At 43.0% G+C, this 23,147-nt stretch overlaps 1 protein-coding gene across 2 annotated transcripts in view; it reads left to right on the top strand.

The window, feature by feature from the left end:
* Positions 1–10,068, top strand: part of LOC118783303 (SPRY domain-containing SOCS box protein 4-like) — a 49,462-nt gene extending 39,394 nt beyond the window's left edge. For both annotated transcript variants that reach the window (XM_036537096.1, XM_036537097.1), the window contains exon 3: positions 9,349–10,068. In XM_036537096.1, the coding sequence (XP_036392989.1) occupies positions 9,349–9,476 (128 nt within the window). In that variant the 3' untranslated portion in view covers positions 9,477–10,068. The remainder of the gene's footprint in view (positions 1–9,348) is intronic.
* Positions 10,069–23,147: the final 13,079 nt, after the last annotated feature.

The raw sequence follows: 23,147 nt of genomic DNA on the forward strand, positions 1-23,147 counted from the left end.
CCAGAGACTTGTGGTTATTGGCTATTTCGTCTTAATTCCATTCCTTCCCTAGAGCTTTTTTTGACAATCCTGCAACTTCATCCAGTTAGGATTCGCCAGCTTTCCTGTGTACAGTGTCTGAACATAACAGTACAATGTGGAGGCCAAAGCAGGAGGAATTAATTGAGTCTTGCTAATGAGCCACTCTGTAATTTACAGTTCTGTATGGATGACAGGAAGGCTGCCTCCAAATTTGTTGCTGCAGGATATTTTTACTTGTGTGTGTAATGTATTGGAATCAACAGGACACAGTCCTGATTGTAAGGTCACTTTCCTTTTCCAAGAAGGTAATATTTAAAATATGCACATTTTGAAACCAAAAAATGTATTAATGAAAAAGACTGCTGAAGGTGTTCGCCATCTGATAGAGCTTGTGTCTGTAATTCAGTAACAAGGCTTTAAATCAACTATGCAAAAGAAGCATGTAAAGTATTAAAAATAATTTGATGAAACATTTTACGTCACTCTATAGTCTCGCATTACTCTTGATGCCTCCATATTTTTAGCCGCAGAACAGTTGCTGATGGCTGTGTTTTATTAAGCATGGTGATAATGAAGGTTGTACCTTCAGTTCCAGGCGTGAACTGGGACGTCTTTCCTGACAGAGATGGGAAAATGCATTCTGCGATTTGTATGAGCTTTTGATTGCTGCGGTGGTCCTTATGTAACCTGGAAAGAATTTCTGATTTGCTCATTTTATTGCTGTGGAAAAAAATATTGAACACCTCTTCTCTGTGGATTCCGGCTTTATTAAAAGCGAGGAACAACATATGTTTATGAAATGAAAGTCAAATCGTAACAACTTCTTAACTCCTTGCATACTTGCTATATCAAGGGGCTGCATCAACAGTACACCTAAATCAAGGGTGCGTGTAGGTCTATTCATTTTCCTGCTGCAATACTTACATTGCAACCATTGAACACTCAATCCACTGGCGTCCCTTTGGCTAATGTTGCCATCTTTACCATTAGCTTTACCATTAGTGTTTGTGTTTAACATTAGCGTTAACCATAATCCATAAATCTAGGGCGAGATGTATTTTACAATGTATATTCCTATGCAAACCTCCTCACCTCATATTTGAACCAGTACAGTGTTTCTGTAAACATTTTTCTGCTTGCAAACGATCGATGGGACACTTTGAAGTATGTACACGTACAGTCAAGCCCAACATATGCCTTCATTTAGCAAGCAAAGAAGTGCCTGTATCTTCAAGGACGTGGAAGCCAGGCTCCTGAGGGCTGCTTGGTTTTCCCTCTGCAGGAGTCATCCATTCTTGTCTGGAGAGAGCCATCCCTGTGTATGTATAGAGGGAGAACAGGGATGTGTCGGTGAGGAATAGCACAGTGAATAATACAATGACTGCTATTAAGCAGCAAGATTTAAGTGTTCTTTTCACTTGCAGCAAGTGCTGTGCTAAGGAATCTCTAGAGGGTCAGGTAAATAAAAGGGGAAAAAAAAAACAGGAGACGAGTAACCTTAGGTTGTGGAGTGACTGTATATTTGGCATTACCTAAGGTTTAACCGCGCAGTAGAGCTCACAAAGCACTACTGTTAAAAACAAATAGCCTTCTGTGCTTGATGACATCAGAGGATGAGGAGAATAATGGTAGCAATGGAGAAGGCTCTAAAGATTGTCTCTTCAGTCCAGGGTGAACATCAGGAGGGTAAAGGTGATGAAGAACTGGTGGTCCTCCTCGACACTGGCGTGCAGTTCTCTTCACTGAATAAGGTCTCATTCAGCAGGCGCTCTCTCTGTGTTTTGGGAGGAAGAGGAGGAGGATGAAGGTGCTGACTGCGACCCAGTGCTAATGTGTCACCTCAGCTCCTGCTTGCAGTGTGAGACCAAGTGACAGCGCAAATCAGGCACCGCTGAGAGGTTCTGGATTAGGACATCCTGCCGTCTGACCGCTCGAGGGCACCCAGAAAGCCTTCTCTCAGTGTGGAGATGAGTGAGGTGGGGAGGCAGAGACAGAGGAAAATGGGCAGAGGTCAGAGTGATTGTTCCCTGCCTCCGCTCTCTCCCATTAGCTATGTGCTTGTGGGCGACTCCGATCAAGACTCAAATTTCAGACTGGCTGCTGGCTGCCAGGGAGAGTTGAATGCAGTTTTCCTACAGAATGGAGGGATGGATGGATGAGATTTTCCTCTGGTACCATGTGTAAAGGAGGGAATATCCATAGTTAAGGAAGAGAGGACAGATATATAATTCATTAATTTTACATCCCTTAAGGGGCAGCCTCCATTTATGTGAGTGCCTGTGTGTGTATCTTTGCTTTCCAGCACATCAAGATCAATTCAAGGGTGTGTGTGGTTGAATCTGTTCTGTGGCCTATCAGTTCGAGATAATGAGAGGAAGTTTTACACCTGGCATTTTACACAGGGGGGATAATGCTTCATTAATGCCTCTCTGTAGGGCTGCAGTCAGACACAGACACTATCTGTCTGGCAGCGACAGCACTTTCAGGAGTGGACTAAGCAGATGCTAAACGCAGACAAGCAAATACAAATTGCAAACATGTGCTTATTTAATTTTTTCTTCAAGGCATTCCTTGTGTCAAGAAACTGCAAAGTGGAAATATTTCTGTGGCTGAAGATGCAGAAGACAACCAGCTGGCCAAAGACTGACTTAGTATAGTATATAGAGGTTCTCACGTTGTAAGGAATGAAACACTCCCATAATTCAAGGTTTCTGTTTTTACCTCTTTTTTTTTCTTTCTTAGAGGTGCCCAGTTTGGCATGGGTCAGGAGCTCAGCTATCACTTCGGATGGGAACCCACGATTCTCTGCCCTTTAATAAGCGGCTTGGAGCCCACAGCACTGCTGCAAGCGGTGTGGGTCTTGATCGTCACCCATCAGGTTTACTCGGTCAGAACAAACCCCATTCCATATTAGAATCTCTCTGAAGTAGACACAAAAGACGACCAGCTGGCCGGGATACATTTTTTTCTTTACTTCTGTCAGCAACACCATGATCTATTTATCTGTTCCAGAGAGATGTGGCAGACGGCTGTCGAGAATTGATGTTTCACATTAACTTTGTTAGTTTAAAAGATCTGTCCAATTTGTCACTGTGTCAGGTAATCATATTTGCCATCTACTTTGAAATAATAGCAGTGTTCCCCATTATGTTGCTGGCAGAAAGCAGAACCTCTGTGTTGCATTTTATTAATTCTTGGTTCATTGGTTGTGATAGCAATCTGTGCATTATTAAAATGCTGCCTTGCTCATTAAGTCATAAATTGGTTGTAATGCAATAACCTCTAGTGTGGGTGATACGTGATATGTTGATAGATTTTGAGATTGTAAGGGTTCCTTACTCTGCCGCACCTCCCATTTCCTCCAGAGTAGTGTTGTTTGTGTGAGTAATTTTTTTTAATTTGAGACTAGAAATGTGGACATTCCTTTCATTTCAGCCAATGTTGAATCTCTCAGATTTATTCAACAGGGCCACCATCAGACCATATGACAACCTTCAATACCAGACTGTGTTGTGTAAGCTGCTGGGACTGTGTGTGTGTGTGTGTGTGTGTGTGTGTGTGTGTGTGTGTGTGTGTGTGTGTGTGTGTGTGTGTGTGTGTGTGTGTGTGTGTGTCTGAGAATGTGTGAGAGAGACAGCCTGTTTCTCATTTGAGATCCGGTCAAATAGCCATCAAATTGCCAGATGGACCCTCAGCTTCCCTGATCCGTCAGAGGGGTTTTAGGGTCTAAGATTAGCATCCCGTCCCTGTCTTTACCAGGCTGTTTTTTTTTTTTTTTTTTTTGGAGACAGGAACTCCTTGTCTGCACTCTTATAGCAGACCTCAACAGAGAGTCAGAGCCCTGCAAAGAGAATGCAGTTAATCAAGTGTAAGAAGGACTGCACCTTCCTCTGCCTCTCCCGCTGTGCTGACACGACTCCTCCATCTCTCCCCCTGACTTTGAGGACTGCAGCAGGGCGATAAATCAATAGCTCCTCTGTGCCGGTGCCGCCTCAGCACTCTGCCTCTGCATTACTGTGGCTTCCACGAGAGACAGTCAGGCTGTTCTGGGCCCAGTAATGCTGCGCGCTCCCTCAGTGCAGGGGTGGGATTCAGGTCATAATTCATGCTCTTTCTGAGACCTTCCAGCTGCAGCATTGTGTGCAGACAGTACTTGCTTGTGTTTCTTTCATAAGAGGGCATGATTATATCAGAACGTTAATGCATCTTCATCAATACGAATGTCTTCCCTGGAAAACCCTCAAGCACTGTCGAAACAGTGCCATTGATGCATTAGTTTTATATCTGAAATGCCAGGGATACAAGAGTCCAACCAGCTTCTGTTAGTTTCTTTTCATTGGGTCTGTGCTTTCAGACATTTTCAGTGCGACAGATGTGGCAGTAGTTTTGAGAACATTCATACGAATGCGTGAGATACTGGTGAAGGCAGGTGTGACTGAGAGAAAAATCCACGCACTCACAGTTTGCGACTGGGTTTAAAAATGGCAGTTACCCCCCTGATGGGGAAACGGAGCATCACAAAACCCCATTTACCTTAAAGGTGCTAGGCTTTTGGCACTTCTGTCTTGGGAGTTGTCCAAAGAGCTGCTCAGAACTGGAAGTGAAGAGGGCTCTATTAGCGAACAGTGGCTGGGTTCATGGAAAGACACTATTTCCCAGAGACAGTGAGAATTGTGTGTGTGTGTGTCTGTCTGTGTGTGTTTGTGTGTGTGTGCACATCTGCATGTGTGGTAGTAGTGTCATGTAATATGTACTATGGGTGGGACAGTGTGGTCTCACTGCTGGACGGTGTGTTTCAGTATTGTGTGTAGAAGAATGTGAGCAAGTGGAAGTGTAATGTTGGGTAGTGTGTATATGTGTGTTTTGCTGTGGATTGTGGTTTCCTGCTTGTAATATACTGGGTGACGTGTCTACTTGTAGATGTATTAATATGCCATTGATATCACATTATGTACTACCCCAAGTTCTATGAAACTAAGCAGATTCCATTGGGTTTAGACAAAGCAGACCTGCTGTCTCCTTTGCCCTCCTTAAATTGCATGATCTAATGGAAAACGGCTGCGAAAATGACCCTTCCCCATCAAAAATACAAAGTGGTCAAAATGATAGCTGGGGTCACAGAGAACCTCAGGTGTTTGCAGCCCCGCCACTGTTTGTGTGCTTTAAGCAGATGGCAGTAACAGGTGTAATTTTAGAGGCAGTATTTATGACGAGGGCTGGTGCTACTACACATTATTAAAGATGCATTGCAACTCTATCTCTGCCGCGCGCAGGTGTTCCAATGTCACTCCCGCCGTTTTTGGGCTCCCAGAGCCATCGGATCGTTCGCACCATCTGTGTGTCATTAGGAGTTTTTCTTAACCCGTTTTCTTAAAAGTATTTTGGCCCTCCACTGCCAAGAGATCAGTATAGCCTCATTAATAAGCAACTCATTACATTACTTTCCAGTCACAATACCTGTACAAGTTCAGTTAATGTATTTAATATCCATTCTGTTTACATCAGTTAATTTCATTACCAGAGTGTAGGAAAGAGGATTGAGAGCGATGCTTATGTCCATTGGCATACATGCCAGATTCAGCCTTTTTCTTTAGCAAATCAGATGGAACCCTCCCAACAGTGACTTGGGTAACTGGTTAGATTCAACAACGAGATGTGTCATGTACACAGCAAGGAGAACAAAGATGGAATGTACAACTCAGATGAAACAATGGCCTGAACTTGCTGCAAAATAAGCTACACCTGTCAGTGTTTACCAGGTAGATATTGTTACACTCTCTCACTCAAAGGAGTGTTTCGTGATGCTTGTTATGTATCCATGTTTCAAGTTCCTTACCCAAAACTGTATCAATTTATTGTTTTGTATTACTTGTATAATTGGTCACATACCTTCGCTGATTGCTCCTTGATTGCTTAGACCGGAGTGCCTACAAGGACACCTGGAGGATAAGGGGTGTAATACAGGTTGAAATTCCAGCAGGTCACATGGTCAAGAAAGACTCTGGGGCCTGGTCAATCGCACCCCCTCTCTGTCCGAGATTAGACAGTAGTTTAGCAGTCAGCATAGTTACCAAGAGTAATGTGAGCATGGTATTTCAGGGCTCCAGACTGCGACCATTGTCACATTTTGTGACCATTTTTGGAGACAGTGCGACTAAATTTTATAACTAGGCGCACTAGTGTGACTTGCAAACATGCCCACATATGCGACCATTTTTTGAGAGAGTGCGAGTTAAAATTTCATTTCATGATCATTAGGCTGTTTTGGTGCCCCTCTGGCATGGGTACTGTGTTAGCCATTGTGATTGACAGTAGTACTTTTTCTTCACTGGCTCAGTCGGTCTCTCCCTACCTGCACTCTCCCTGCCTGTACATGCGCACTGATGATGAAACGCGCAAAACAATCCATTTACCTGTTACCGCGTTCCAAAGATGAAGCGGTCTATAGATGATTATTTTAACCCTTTCGCACGTAACTTATTATATGCTATGTAGTGCACGTTACGTTACATGGTTCGTTATGTTTTCATGGTTTTCCATAGTTTTCACCGCTGCATTTGCTGTTTTTTAGCTGTTAAATCGCTGTTTTGTCAGCCAGAATTAATTGGAATTTTTCCAATCTTGTGTTCTAATCGCACCGGTTTTAGCATACACGCTAAATCACAATAGTTGTCACCGGTGTGACAACTATTCATCAGCATGCAAGGTCATTGATTAATGACCAACACGACCAAACCATGTGCTGGTGCGACCAGAGAAAGTTTGTAGCACCAGCGCTACCAGTGCAAAAGTAAGTCTGGAGCCCTGTATTTGCTGCGGGAACCATGGTTGCCTTTCAGACATAAATAACAGCGGACTGGAGGTCCGGATTATTGGTGTGTTCTTCCATTCTCACTCCTTTTTGTCCCAGGGCTCCTTGTCATTGAGATGCTGATTTATGTCTCAGTTTGGATTGTCATTTTTTTTATCTGGCAGTGCCAGGTTTCAAAAATTGTAGATATTTTTGCTTTATATGTTCATTCCCATTTTGTAGCCTGCAAGGTCGACATGCTATTTTTTTGTACAGTTAAAGCCACATCACAAGGTTCTGAAAGCTCTTCAGATTTGACATGCCCTAGCTGAGAGCGTTCTTTTTATTCAGCAAAGTTCTCTCCCACACTCCAGATTGCTGTACCTGACAGAAACTCACAGGGACCTGAGGGCCGTACATTGTGAAACCTCTACATACTGTTCTTCTCTTTCTCTCCCTCCCTGGCTTCCTTTTTCTCTCAAGCACTATCTTGTCTCCACCTTTCCTCCTGACTGTTTCTTCCTCTATCTTCAGCTCATGTTGGTCAGGATGAGTGAAGTGCTGTCAGATTGGAGCCCCCAGACAGAGGGGGAGGTGCCACATAAATAACGCAGGTGTGATTGACAGTCCCTCCTGCTTCTGTCTTTTCATTGGAGCATGAGGGAGATCCTGTCAGTCTTACCCTGTTCTCTTGGCTGGGCCACACCTGTGGCCATGTGTGAGTAAAGAGGTGCTCAGAGAGCTCCATCTTCTCCCTCACCACCTGATCTGTGTTTTAAGACCACTGAGACCGTCACCCTGGGCAACGTCTTCAATCGTCTGTCACAATGCAGAGAATCTGAGCTTTATTGTACTGTTTGGTACAATAACGGATTAATGGTAATGGATTTGTTTTATTGGTCTTTGAAGCAATCATGATAAGGTGAAAAAAACAGATATTAGTCATTGCAAAGCAGGCATCAGACGGCAACTCCTAGAGAAGTGTCCCCTCGAGTGCCCCAGGGCAGTGATCAGGACACTGTCAAAGATACTATCTTTCGGATGGGGCATTAAAACCTGACATTACAGTCATTAAAGATTCTGTGGTATTCTTGTGGTGGGGGGTGTTTGTTGTCCCATTATAACACTCATAATATGACCACCTAATCATCAAACGGTTGCTTGGCTATGTATGCCCTGGGATTGCATACCATCCCTGTTTTCCCCTTGGCTGTCAATGTAAAAGAACAATGAGCTTTTAGTTCCCCTTCTGGTTAAATGATGTAAAACAAAATAAAATTGATCAACAAAAAACAGCAAAAAACCACAGAAAATATCTAAATACCAAAGAAGTCCATGTTCATGCAATCTGAGAGAGAAATATGACAAAATGACCATCACCATACTTTTTTCCCCAGTGGAGATCATAGACCCTCCTATTCTGTACCAATGCATAAACCCAAAACATTTTAGAAATGTTTTATTGCTGAGATAAACCATCAGTGCTTCGCAGTCTTTTCACTGAAGAACACAGGAGTGGGTGTAATATAGGTACAGGTATTTAGAGGTGAAAAAGGGGTCTGCCAAGTTACACAAAGTAGCCATGAGGGCTGGAAAGGGGGGTGGGTTTTGATGAGGCCTGTGGCTGCCTGTTTTGGCCGGCGTACATTGGTTTGAAAGGCAGGCTTACGCAAAGAGAGCAGGCTGTGGGCTCAGCCATGGGCAGGTACAAAGGAAAAAAGAGAGGGATGCGAATCAAAAGCCTGTGGTCTCTGTGTATGTAGGTGAGTTTCAACATGGTGGAAGGCTAAGGTCAGGGAGAAGGCAACAGGCTTTCCAGTCACGGTGCCCTGACAGAGGGTGGGTTGCCATGCCGACCCTCTTTGTTAAAGCCAGGAACTGAAGATGGGTTTATTGCACTGTTCACATTGGTGTCTGTTACAAGGCTTCTACAGGGGGGTTCTCATTCTCCCTTCTCTCTCATATTCCCAGCCCGTCGGCTGGAGTCCCTCGGAGACAGGGATAGCACTGTGGAGAGGTGTGGAAAAGGCAGGGGAGGGTATACCACTGAGTTGCAGAACAAAATACTTAATCTGAAATTCTTGGAAAAAAAAACCCAGCTGGATTTAAGTGTATCTAGTTTAATCTCTTTTTAGAAGGGGTCTGACTGGATCAGCAATCTGCCCACTAGTGTGTTTCTGTCTGTTTTGGTGTGCTGTGCTCTTTAAACCTGTTTATTAGTCTCCACATTTGTTTTCTGTTGGAAAAGGGCATGTTTGTGTGACAGGATTGAGGCCTCTAATATACTACAACAGCAGTTCTCTCTCTCCTTCTGTTTGGAGGAAAACCACTGTGACTGCACCTATTTGTAGACAGCGAGCAACTGGATCAATCCAGCTTTGTGTGGCTGCTGTGGTATATAGTGAAAATACTTTTGAGTGGAAACAGTACTGTGCTGTTTTTGTTGTTGCGAAACAGCATTTTTGGACACCCCTCGCTAACTCGCAGTGTTTCCCTCCTTCGTTTCCCCCCTCCTCCCTCTCTCTCTGTGATCGCAGCGGAGCCGCTCCCTCTGATGGACCTGTGCCGGCGTGCAGCACGGCTGGCGCTGGGCAGAGACCGGCTGCACGAGATCGAGTCGCTGCCGCTGCCCCAGTCCCTGAAGAATTACCTCCAGTACCAGTGAGCCGCCCGGAGGACTCGGCGGGGAGGGCGAGCGGGCAGGGAGAACCGAACCCAATCAATGCAAACGAGCGGAGGAGAGACCACGGGCGGGACATGTTTACACTGAGGACTGCGCTTCTGAGGCCGAGACTTGGGCTTTAGTTTTAGTTTGGTTTTTAAGTTATTGATTGTTGTCGGTCTCGGACAGGCAGACGCGTGGACGTACGTAGCGGGTGGGGACGTGGATCATGGCGGGGCCTGCTGCGCTGTGATGTGGAGGACACCCGGTGGGAGACCCTCCCACACACAAACGGACACGCATGGATGAGGACCATGGCTGTCTTGGGATGGCGTCTGGAAAGCACACTGACCAAGGGTTGCCTTCCGATAGGTTTATATTTATATCCATATCGTTGCATCTCAAGCCTCCCCTGAGACAGTCCCACACCTCCCCTGTGCGCACCCAGCCATTTGATTCCATGGCAGCACCCACCCTGCTCCACTGCGCCCTCTAGCAGTGTAAGCTGGAAGTGGCACTAGCCTGAACCGCACATAGTAACTATAGAACTGACATCACATGTGAAACGGCAGCAAGATCAAGACCCTGAAAGGTTCTGCCAAGCTTACACTAAATTGCCTTTTTATCACAATTTTAAATCTTTTTTTTTTTTTTTTATTTGGACAAGCTTACTTTTAGACTCCATTTTTATTTAAAGGGTGGGTTTTGTTTATGATGATTTACATGACAGTGATAATAATTACTTCATTGTTTATTTTATCATCCCAGAGATGGATTTTTTTTATTTAATAGGATCATCTGCAGTAAAGTACACATTTTTTGACACAATCTCTATCATCTGAGACTTTTTTAACAAAATGCTGCTTTTATTATTATTATTGTTATTATTATTATTATTATTATTATTACTGTTATAGTGATGGTTTTATTTTTCTAATGCTTTAAATCTATCCTCCTTCCCAGTTCTGCTTAGGCTGGAAGTCATGCCATGGTAAATAGTGGATTGTATGGAGAGTGCTGCCCTCAACAAAGTTTATATGTGAATAAAACAAGTGAATGAATGACACCTGTCATCGCTTCTTTGCTGTTCTGTGTCTGGAGCAATCGAAGGTCTCCATGAGTCGCTGCTGTGTGGCCGTAAAGGCGGAAATGATTGTTGGGCGTTCCTTTGCACCCGTCATCTTCTCTCGGGATTGATGACCTAACGCTCGCATCGAAGGCAGCGTGGCTAATTTGGCGCACTCATGTGCTCATTGTGTGAAATAGGCAGTGATCCCGGGTGGTGGAGTCTACGCGAATGCATAAGCGCCCTGCTCTTGTCGTACGATCGATTGCTGCATCGCAGTATCGCTCTGTGGCAGGGAGGCGTCATGGCGACTGGACAGCACCCCCCCCCCCCCCCCTTGCTGTCGGACCGGATCTGCAGCGTGGCGTACTCTGCGGGAGCTGTCCAGCATTCCGGTGCTGGGGGGGGGGCAGAGATCTCTCAATCAAGCAGGCGTCTCCCCTCAGGTGGGAACATGAGCAGGCGGAAAAAGACAAGGCCTCTTGGGGAGAAGTGGTGAGAAACCTGCAGAGAGTGACAGACCCAAACTGCCGTCACGGCCCTGGCAGGACCTCCTCAGAGGATTTGCTCCCTTCCACCAATGGAGCCAAATTGCTGCAGAACGCTTGAGGGGCATTCAGTTGTGATTCAGTAACTGCTGGATTCCCCTAATTACAGGGAGACTGGCATTTGTAAGCACAGGGAAAAGAAGTCAGCCACCGGTTAAACTGTTCCCTTCCTCCATGCCTGACTCTGAACGCATGTAATGCACTCACACCCTCTGCATTTGGGTACGCACATAGACATCAGTGCAAGATGCACACAAACACACACACACATATTGATACATCTCAGACTGTCCGCTCAATTAGAGATTAGATCCGGGATGAATTAACTGATTAATTAACTGCTTAACATGCCCTTTGTGCATGGCTTTATGGACCTCCCTTTTTACTTGCTGTTCAGCTCTACACAACTGAAGGTGACTAGACAGAAACGAGGTGATGGACAGGAGGGGAGGAGTGAAGTCTTGAATGGGAAGGTGATTGGACAGAAATGAGGTGATGGACAGGAGGGGAGGAGTGAAGTCTTGAATGGGAAGGTGATTGGACAGAAATGAGGTGATGGACAGGCGGGGAGGAGTGAAGTCTTGAATGGGAAGGTGATTGGACAGAAATGAGGTGATGGACAGGAGGGGAGGAGTGAAGTCTTGAATGGGAAGGTGATTGGACAGAAATGAGGTGATGGACAGGAGGGGAGGAGTGAAGTCTTGAATGGGAAGGTGATTGGACAGAAATGAGGTGATGGACAGGAGGGGAGGAAGGTGGCTGCGGGTGTGTTTGAAGTGACAGAGTATTGAAAATCGAAGGCAGATGGAAGGATCTGGTCCCTTCGTCCCAGCCTTGAAAATGAGCTCTCTCTCTCAGGCTAGTGTTAGCGTTTTGAGTCCGGACGTCTTCAGAAGAGCTTTTAAAGGGAAAGTTTTCGTCTTGGAAATAGAACATAGGATGTTTTGGAATTGCTTACAAAGGGCAAACTCTGCTTGAAAGAAGTGGGTCAGTCCTCATTTGAAGTAATGGGGTAAGGCCAATCCTTTCGTGAGTTCTTCCAGTGTAGAATCCACAATCAGACTTCACCCTTCCCTCCTCATTGCTGTGATGGGCTCCATCCCTCCCTCCTCCCTCAGATATTCTGTTTTTTTTTTTTTACCCTATCACTGGTGGAGTGAAGCCAATTTATTCTGCCTATGTGGGCTCCCCATCAATAGGCAGATGATACAGCCAGTTCCGAGCCCATGCCGTAGGGCTCAGCCTGAATTCAAAGCCAACTACTTTCCAACTGAGCCACTCGGGACTCCTGCAAATTAAACATTAAACATGAAACCAAACAGTCGTACAATATTATATAAAAGTTTGTATAATATTGTTTCTATCGTCATATCTGTGTGTGAAAGCCTCCCGCATACATTCAATAAATCTTTATTTTCCTCACAATCATATTTCGCAACAGCAGCTACTTACGATAGGGCATCAAGAGTGGTTTTCTATAAGTCAGGTTTTTGCTACAGTAGCAAATTCTGACAGTAGCAAAAGACATTAAAAGACCAGCTTATTGCAGCACACCTTGGGGATGTTTACTAGCCAGCACATCCCAAGTGAATGTCAGTCCTGCGCTACATCATGCTACGTCAGGGAGCATTGAATTGAACTTACCCACCAGGTAAAAACAAACTAAGCAGTAGTTGCTGGGCAAATATGGACACCCTAGTGTCCTCAGTGCCTTTTGCTCACTTCACTTCTCAGCAGTGCCATCCATGTCTGAGGCTTCAGGCATCTGATATCGGAATTATGGTTTATTAGTAGGCGAACATGGTAAAAAGTTTGCACGTGTTTGGACAGGTCAGTTGAGACATGAATGAGCCTAATTCCCTTTTTTTTTTAAAAAGGATAAATCGTGTAGTGGCATGGCATACACAACAGACAACAACCCATAGACTTGTTTTCTAAAAAAGGACAAAGAACAAAAATGAAAAATCAATAAGGATTGTCATCCCAGTCCACATTAGTATTTTTATGCTTCTGGGCATAGACAAGTCCACCACTATTGCGAAACCCATTCACTGGTCACAATTTCGTTCCCAATCCTTTTCAACTGGTCTTCAGTGTGTAAACATATCCTTGGGAATTTCACCAATGTTATTTTGCTAAAAACAATACTGTGTGGTTCACTTTAAATGAGCTTATGTTTTCTGATTAAATGAAGCCTTTGTACACTACAGTGTACTACATCACTCCGGTCACAATCTTTCATAATAATTTTGTGCCATCATTAGCAAGTACATTGAATTATTGAGGAAAAGTTTCACACAATCAAAATTGAATATGTAAATACAATATTAACTAGATTGCATATTTAATCTTAAAATCATTAAAATACATTTACAATAATAACATTATACTCACCCTATTATCATTTTAATTATACTGTCATTAACGTCCTGGCTGTGGGTCCTTGCTGCCCATATTTAATTAAGTTTAGTCAAAGAGGTGTGTAAATAATGATGTGCCGTGGCAATGGTGCAAGCGTTGTTTTAAAGGTAACGTGACAGGGGTTTAAATAGCAAAACAGATTCAGACACACCATTTTGATAATGGAATTAAGAATATCGTTTGCTTGAATATACCCAGTAGAGCTTTCCAGCAAAAGAAAGGGGTCTCCATACATATGATGTAGTGTACCGTAATACAAATATAGCTTTTATTGAAAAATCATGAAAAGAACATCACCATTTTTTATGTCCCCATAACCTTAGATAACATACAGTATCTAAATCAGTCTCTCCCAGTTTAAATTTTACTTGTACATATCTGTCACATAAAAACAGAAGATGAAATTGATATATTAATAATGTGTTTATATAGCAGATTATATGACAGTGTTTGACAATATATGAAAAAAATATGAACAGATGATAAAATGACAATAAATGGCAAGAAAAAGTAGTAGTTGTAGTAAAAACACAATATTATTTAGTTTTATTGTTCTACATATAACATAGAATTGATAGTAGTGTAATATGGTAGTGTAATGTAGCATAATAATATAATCAAAATATGAAATAATATGGGAGAATTCACTGTGGCATAGATATTGATTGCTGAGGACTAGGGCCAGTCCAGCCTTCACTGTCATCCTAGAATATGGAAACGGGCAAAGCACTGGAGCATGATGGGTAGTTGGACTGCCCGTACTTCTACAATTACCATTAAAGCCTGTTTTTGGATCCACCTGGAGAGTACTGGCTAAGTGGAAGACCCAATCCTCCTGTCAGTGGACACACTCTAGAGAGAAAGAGAGGTTGATGTTTGAGGCCTGTAGAGGCATGGGGAGATAAAAAAATTTCCCCTGTCCTGACAAGCTGCCAGATTTGGACTTACGCTACAGGTAACAGTACTGGAAAAAGGAAAAGTACAGCATTGCCAAATAGGGAGAAATATGGTGGGTAGTTTTGCTACCTGGGCTCTACAGTTGCTATAAAATCCTGCTTTTGGATTCATGTGGAAATGCCTCCCGCTAACAGGACTCTGGCTAATCCCCTACAAAGTGAACATAGACTGAATAAAAAGAAAGAGATTTACAGGCAATTGTAGTAGGCGGAAGCAGCTGAAATACAGGATTGCCAAACAGGGTGAAGTATGGCACTAGTTCCACCACTTAAGCCATTATGGATACTGTGAAAGCCTGTTTTTGGATCCACCCTCCCCTACCGAAGTTATGTGGCCTGAGGGCCATCAAGTAAAGTCTGGACAGCATTCCTTTGCTATGTTTTTATACAGTCCTCAATAACAAGGAAGGTTTCAACTTTCCTACTCAGTGCTGCACTCCTTATCTTGGTTATCTTTGAAAATTGCTGTTCTTTTTTCTGTGTTAATGAGTATGACTGACATCATTTTCATTCTTCAGATTCTTCTTCTTCATCATGCACTGTGCTGGTCAAGTTCCACCAGATCTTTGTCAGATCCTTGCAGGACTCCATCAAATTAAATCAAACTTCATCTTTTACTTTGGTAATGACTACTTCCTTTACCCACCTGGCAATCTAACTGTGACAACATGAATTTCCCCTGACTTCCTGGAACAAGCCACAATTAACAGCAGCAGCTGAGCTGCTTTACATTCTGTGTGTAACAGGCTTTGAACATCACAATAAAGAAATGGTCTACACTTCTCTGCACATCGTGACAAGGCAGCGCTAAGAATATTCATATTTTTGCTTGCAGTGCCCTCTAGTGGAAAAGTGAGCATTGCAGTTGTAGAAACGTACTCTCCTTCGCCGCATGGAAGCGAATTAGTATGCTCATAATTGGGGACTTCATGGTCCCTTTTTGGGAAAAGGACAAAGAGAATAGAAGTCAGACTCCCCCAACTCGTTTGTGGCGGAAAACTGAGGAAACATTGGCGATGTTCATTTCAATGAGTGTCTCAATACGGTTTGAGTTTTTTAAAAAAAAAACCTAGTTAGACATGTTTACTGTTGACCCTTTCACTACAATGGTGTCAGAGGAGGCAATCACTATAAGAAGAACCTATGAGCAAGAAGTGATGAAACTATAAAAAGAGACAGAGGAGCTGTAAAGGAGCCTCCTCCAGAGGAGGATGTCACAGCTCAAGGGCAATGTAACCCCCGTGAGAAGCATTGCAGTGGAGAGGAGTCAAACGGGAGGAGCACCGTGAGAGACCCTCCTGGAAGAAGCAACCCAGCCCTACTGCAAGCCAAGGAGAGCTGTGAAGAGCAGGACTGGTGAGGGTGTGGCCTAGACTATAAGCATATACAACAAAGTGACTGACCTGGCAGGTACCCCTAGGCAGCTAAAAGACCAACAAATAGAAATACAGGACCTAGATCTGTTCACCGTGGCCAGGGCCATGTTCAGCCTCAACCAAGGCATACTGTAGCCAGAAGGCCAATTCATCCATGCAGGGCCAGTCATGAGCAGAGCAGGGGGGGGGGGGGGGGGTTATGAGAGGCTGCTGGCGGTAAGCCACACCTCCATTGCAGCCACACCACCTGGTCAAGACCACCACTGCTGCACAGAAACAGCGTGCAGACTGTGGAGGAAGCTGAACAGATCGCCATAATATTCCAAAGGTCTACATGAAAGCCACGGCAGTTAATATCACCTCATTATTTGCATTTGATATAACAAGTCCAGGTTAAAAATGCACTAATGATTAACCATAATGATAACCAGAATGATCATTTGTGCTCCTCATTGTTCTATTATGATTCTATTTGTGTATTTGTTATGCTTTTTATACCTATCAAAGAATTTATAACATGGACAGTCTAAAGGAGCACAATGCCAAATTTGACTTTAATCACACTATGAACAACTCTTTAATTACATTGTCAGTAACACTTTAATTACACCATGAATATCTGGAATCATACTGTGAATAACTCTTTCTCATGTCTCCCACTGATCATGGTGCCAATCACACCTGGCCAATGGTATGAGTTCCTGATTCCCTTTGGTAGTAGTATTCTAGGAAACTGTCATTGTAAACCAATAATAAACAATTATACCAATTATAAGTTGATTGCTTGATGGACGGATGATTAAATGGTACCATAGTGTGTTATACAACATGTTTATGGGACTTCAGGATGGTGAAAACCTAGCTGAAGGACACCAGGTGAATAGCTATCCTGTGCACTCTGCTCGAAGTGTCACAGTTCATATTTTGGCCACTAGATGGCATTAAAGAAGCACTGAAGACTTTCCTGTTTCAATTGATTTATTGTGTCATAACTGCCATTGACTTATTTTCCAGAGGAATGGTAAGTACGTCAGCGTTGTGGTGTTGTGGTAAGGAGCAGGGGGTTGTAAATATCCAGTTGTATAAAAGGATAACAGGTAAAGGCTTGAAGCTCTGCAGGTTGTCCTGGATAAGTGTCTGCTCAGCTAATGAGATGTGAACACATCATACATTATGTGATTCTAAGCTACCTCTGATACCTATTATACAGACTTCACACCTAGGTATAACTCAGCTGAGATATGTTGATTATAACAGTTCATGGAACTGAACCCCAGTAAATTTGCAACATTAAGAGAAGGTGATTTATTTTTAATTTTACTGGGCTTAATTTTTCAGGCATTGTTTTTAATTTCACTTACATCTGAAAAATATACTTTTCCATTAGTTGAAGGATGGATATACAGACTGCTTCCTATTAAACCTGGATGGCATATTGTAGTGTTGAAGTCCATGGTTACCAGTTAACAGTACTTAACATCTATCTATCTATCTATCTATCTATCTATAGATATTATCAGATCCTAGCCATAATTTATTAATTAGAAATTACTAGAAAATTAAATCTAATTTTAAAGATGTTAAAAAGCAAGTATTTTAGCATTGAGATGACTGCCTAAATGCTAAACGGGAGTGTACAGCTTATGCAATAACATTGTATTGATATACATCTGTTGTTGTTGGGTGGTGCTTTTGACATATTGAAGCATTTCAGGGTAGCTGGCATTAGGAACCAAATAATTTGCTTTCAGTCCTCCAGTAATGATGCCTTGCGCTCTGGCAGTACCCCTCTCTGCAGCCTTACAGAGTGGATACGTAATGTGGCCACATTAATTACCCCTGCAGTGTCAAGCTGGAACTGATTCTCTTTCCCTGCAATTAGTTCCATGTGCTTCTCACCATATTCCAGTTGCTCCTGTATTTCGAGCCGCTCCTTCAGCCGTTTCTCAGCCATCTGTTGACCAAGTACATCATCCATCATCACGCGATCCACCTTCTTCGTTTCTGCAATCAGCCTCTGGTCTTCCCCTATAAATTTATGCTCTGTCACTCAGCAGATGCTCTTACGCAGAGCAACTGCTTGCGCAAAGTGTATGCAACAAAACAGCACGAAACACCGTAACAGCAAAGACACATCTAGCCATATTCAAACATGTATAAGTGTCAAACAGTGCTGAGCTCGGTGTGTATTTAGTTCTAAATATGAGCGCAACAGAACATCTCCATTATTACGCTTCATGCAATACACTTCATCAGGTTTTATGCATATTTAACTCCAGCATTTCAAACAGAGAGGTAATACCATGTGGAAAAACAGCTACATACAAAAATCTACATAAAATGGGAGCAATAGATAACACTAGGGTAGGGAAAATAGGGTACAGTCTGAAGAGGTGGGTCTTCAACGGAATGTGGCTAGTGATTCCACAGTTCTAACCGCAACAGTTAGCTTGTTCCAGCACACAGGGGCTATGACAGACAGAGGACGTGTCCAGGATGTGCAGTGGCCAGAGGGTGGGACAGCCAGGCGTCCTAAGCGCTGTGGCCCGGCTACTGTTGAGGGTCTATTGATGGACCGAAGATTAAGGAGAGCTATAGCTCAAAGCAGTTTTGCACTGATGTCACAAAGCCTATGAATCATTTCCCCTAACGGCAGCTGCCATGGAGTCGCCCTAATCACTGGAAATGAGTAGTGTCCTCAAGCGACAATGAATAATTACATATCCGTTAGCTTCAGACTAAAGTGACAGCAATATCTTTCACTGTCTCATAAGACACATCAACATTTTTGAAGTATATAACCAAGAGATCATTATCAGCAATTTTACAATGTGACAGTTCTACATTTCATAAACAGTCATGGTTTTTCACACTGGCAGCCATATTGAACTGGAAGATGTTGGAGCATCAGTTGAGGACAATCTAAACTGGCAGCTGCTTCTTTCACTGTTTCACACAATATGTTTTTAACAGCATTTTTCTCAAAGTCATCATTAAATACCTCATTACTGGTCATGGTTATGCTGTAAAATCATGTGATCTGAAAATATCCCACAGGAAGAAAAAAATGATAAGGTGTTGCACAAAATACATACATATCACACATGATACCCAGTGAGCTGAAGAGAGATGAACTGATGTTAAATATAACGAAAGGGGTTTTTATGTACTCAGCAATACACCCTATAACCAGCTATCAGCAGGTTTGCTACTCATGCCAATTTTTCAGCTTGATTGGGCTGCAATGTTTATCTCCAACACAGGTATTTGGTGCTCCTTCTGGGTGTGCATTCAGTAGTTACAGTGTGTCACTAACATGATAAGAAAATGAATGTTACATTATGCATTTGAAAATGCAGTACTTCCTGTATTACACACTTTTCTTTGTTTCATTTGAATTAACTGCAGTGCAGAACGGTTAGCAGAGAAGTTGCACGAAAAATTAAAATATAAGCGTGTACAAGAGCGTCTGCTACACAGTGTGGTATTAGTTCATCCGGTACTGAAGGAGGGTAAGTGGCCTAGTTGTTAGCTGTACAGTGTGAATAGGGAGAGGAACAGTAAAACCTCTCCCTGAGGAGGTCTCTGAACTTTTACCCAGAACTGGCTACAGTTCTACAGTATGTGCTGTTTCAGTCTTGCTAGGAGCAGATTGCTCACTTCACTTCTGCACACAGGTAAGGAATTCTTGGAATTGATTCTCTTAGAAAAAGATTCTAACTAGAACCATATTTTTTGGCTTGTCCTCTTTTATGGTAGGTATGGTGGTTAAGTAGAAACCTTAGCCCTTTTGGTACCCTTTTCTAAGAGAGTGCATGCTCCAGTTCCACTATTGTACCACTGATATAAGCACAATGAAGGAGCCGTACAGCTCAAGGCTGAAGCCACCAAGCGTGGCAGACAAGTGGCCCACGATGCAGGAACCTGACTTTAATCTTAATCAGATAGCAATAAGGCCCCGCCGTGCCGAGTCAATTAGCATCAAATGATTTTCCGTTCATGGCTGGATACCCCTGTCACATTCGCCGATACATGTCGAGCGACGCAGGACTTTTCATCACCTTAGACTTCATGCATGGAGCGAGTAAGAATGCAGAGGTGACAGATCCATTCCAATCAGGATATCTGCATCCCTGGTGTCCAAGGGCGAGTGGTCCTGGAGTAATAGCCTGAGATGGTCATTAATTAGATTTAAAGGCATATAACGCTGTGTGTCGTGCACAACATTTAAAAAGAATTCTCTCCTCCTTTGCTCTTCGTTCTGAACATTGTGCACCAGGTTCTCCAGCTCAGCTTAAGCCACCACCTCAAACTCAATCGGTTAAGACAGCAGGAACTTTCACATACGGCTCTCTGGAGCGGTCCAGAGCCCAATGCAGCATAACTAAGTTAAACCTGAGTGGATGTAGTCCATGCTGTGGATTGCACCAGTCTGGCACGGTGGTTCTGGGGAGCACTCCAGAATCATCTCATATTGTGATAGAAAGTACCCCCCACAATGCTGACTGTGGGTCATGTATGGATGTAGGAGGCCCCTACAATCCTCCAACACACACATATGCCTACTGTGTCAAATTTTCACACAAGCAGTCCCAGAGTGCACCAGGAGGCAATCAACACTGAAGAATAGGCTCGTCCTCCTGACATTTTCTGAGTAACTTGTATTGGATTGGATTGGATTGGATTGGATTGGATAGTCTTTATTGTAGGTGCCCAAGCAAGTCTCAGGGTGCTGATAGTGGAGCAATGAGGTGATATAGGCCAACCTACCCACCACTATCCACAACGGAATAAAGCCAGTTTGATCTGCCATTGTGGGGTCCTGGTCATTGTTCTCAAATGACAAACCCAAGCCATAGGGCTCAGTGTGTGCTTGAAACAAGTACTGCCACTGTCTGAGCTACTTAGAAGTTGTGTTCTACTCAGTTCTGTCATCTCAAATTTACCCATCACTCTGATCAACAATGGAGCAACTAGTTTTTTAATGCAGCCACCCATGGTAGAAGGCAGAATGCATACCATCCTAACCAATGAGAGGGGAGACTCTAACCAGTCAGCACAAGGCTCTAAACTTCCCTGTCAAGGGATTGACTAATCAGGGCAAATTCACTGGACCTAATTGACCAGAATACATATGTTGCCTGATACAGGGGTTGCCTGTACTTAAATAACACTAGCTTGGTTAAACTAGATAGCTTCAGGATAGAATACTGCAACATAAATTATAATTTGAACAACAATTATTAGGGAATCTGTAGACATAAACAAAAGAAATCTCTGAATTACTAAATTGAATTTGTAACTATGATTATTAGGCTAGCTAGCTAGATATGGCAAGGGAGAGAAAAAAAACAATTTGCTCACTGGGTCAATAACCGTCATAAATACTGCAAGGTCATGTCTACTGTGGATGTCGCATCTATCAGTGGTGACAGAAACAGGCTGTTCCAAACTCTCCTCTCTTTCTGTGTGCTCATTCCTCTAAATAGCTCACCATATTGTACACAGGTTCAAGGCTATTTTCCTTTTTAGGTAGCGTCTGCACCTGCCTCTGAAATGGCCAAATGTACCCTAGCCCAACAGTTGCTGTAAGAGGTAAGCCACATCATCTATAATGGGAAATGGAGTGCTGGGAACGAGTCCTGCTTCTTTCCACAGAATGCAACACATGTTTGCGCTTGTACATCCTGAGCAGCCCACAGTAATGTCACACATTGTTTCTCTTCCAGTAAGTGAATGCCAAAATAAAACTGTAGTGAAGGGCAGTCAGCCCACCCAGCATTGAGGCTCCTTGGCGTTGTGGTCAAAGCTATAGAGCTGATTCCCTGTAGACCCAGGTTTGAGGCCAGGTGGGGAGACTGCTCTTGCCCTTCACTATAAAATCACTAAAATAATCTATGTGGAAATACATTCCTCATGTATTTTGTTGTCTTGGTCTTCCTCACTCACCATAACTGTATGCCAATGAACTGTGACATAGCTGTTTTTGTCAACTCCAGTTTCCATTTTTTTCTGCCCTTTTTAATTTAAAGGTGGGATAGCCATCTGCACACAAAAATGTTGGGATATAGGAGTCAAGAGATGGACAGATGGCAAACATTTTGAACTGCTTATGGCTGACATCACAGGCAAAGGCAAATTCATGGTAGTGCAGCTGAAAGTGTTTATTTAGTTATTTATTTATTTATTTTTGTGGAGATAAATATACAATATTTAAATCATCCATTTCCAGAGGCTTTGACCACTGAATAATATATTGGGTGACAGGTACAGTTAAATTCACTATTCTAATAGAGTTAATTACATATTACAAAATCAGTGACCTCGCAAATTTGTTACTAAGACAAGTAGTTAGCTAGCGATACAGATTACCCACATGTCAGCTAGCTAGTTAGCTTTATGAAAAGCACACTTACGGAAAATTAAATTAAGATAGTTAATTAGCTGGCAATGTAGCTAGTTGGTTTTTGAGTTAGCTAGCAAGCCAAATGGCTAAAAGTAATATTAACTACATAGCTAACTAGCTGGCTAGCTTGCATCCCTTTTAAACCTGTAGGTGACAAGAAGTTTCAGCTGGTGGATAGCAAATCATAACCTTGATACCTGTTGTGAGCTGGCATAAGGCAATAAGGGGATAGGGGACATACATTGGATTTCTTTTGTGGCCTGTTTAAGTTCTATTCCTCTGTTAGCATAATTCTTTTGGTTTGGAGGTTAATTAGATCTCAGGTTAGCTTTCATGCACAACCTAGATAGCTGTTCTAGATAGATAGATAGTTATCTACCAAAGCAGAAAGTGACTGTCAATCGGCTACACTGAACAGATCTGATGATTGGCTGAATATGAGGAGAAACAGGTGTGAAACATAAAGTGGGGAACTGGATGCTATCATGCTGCAAGAACATGAACACAGAGAAGTAGAGGAAAAGGAAGAATGAAAATGGTTCAACCTTTAGCATTGTATTTTAGATTGTATCAAAATGCTGTATGTTTAAATGAGCTTAGATGAGACAAAAGTACATATTTGTAAAGAACATACCTTAGGCTCATTGTGGTTATTTCTGTGGGAAATACCAAAAAGGGCCTAATTCTCCGTGATCTATAGGTATACTATGCCCTGCCACCCTGTAACCTGGAGGATTGCCACTGCAATTAAAAATGTCAAACATTAACCACTAGATGGCAGTGTTCATCCTTGCTAGGTCCTGTGGTTTCAGAGGAGAGAAAGTAGCCATCGGTAGGCCTGCATCCTGGTATTGGCTAAATGCTTTTTTTTGTAATATTTCATGTCCCCTTTCTCATGGTT

The sequence above is a fragment of the Megalops cyprinoides genome, chromosome 9 (assembly GCF_013368585.1).
Source record: "Megalops cyprinoides isolate fMegCyp1 chromosome 9, fMegCyp1.pri, whole genome shotgun sequence".
In the NCBI taxonomy this organism is placed as follows: domain Eukaryota; kingdom Metazoa; phylum Chordata; class Actinopteri; order Elopiformes; family Megalopidae; genus Megalops; species Megalops cyprinoides.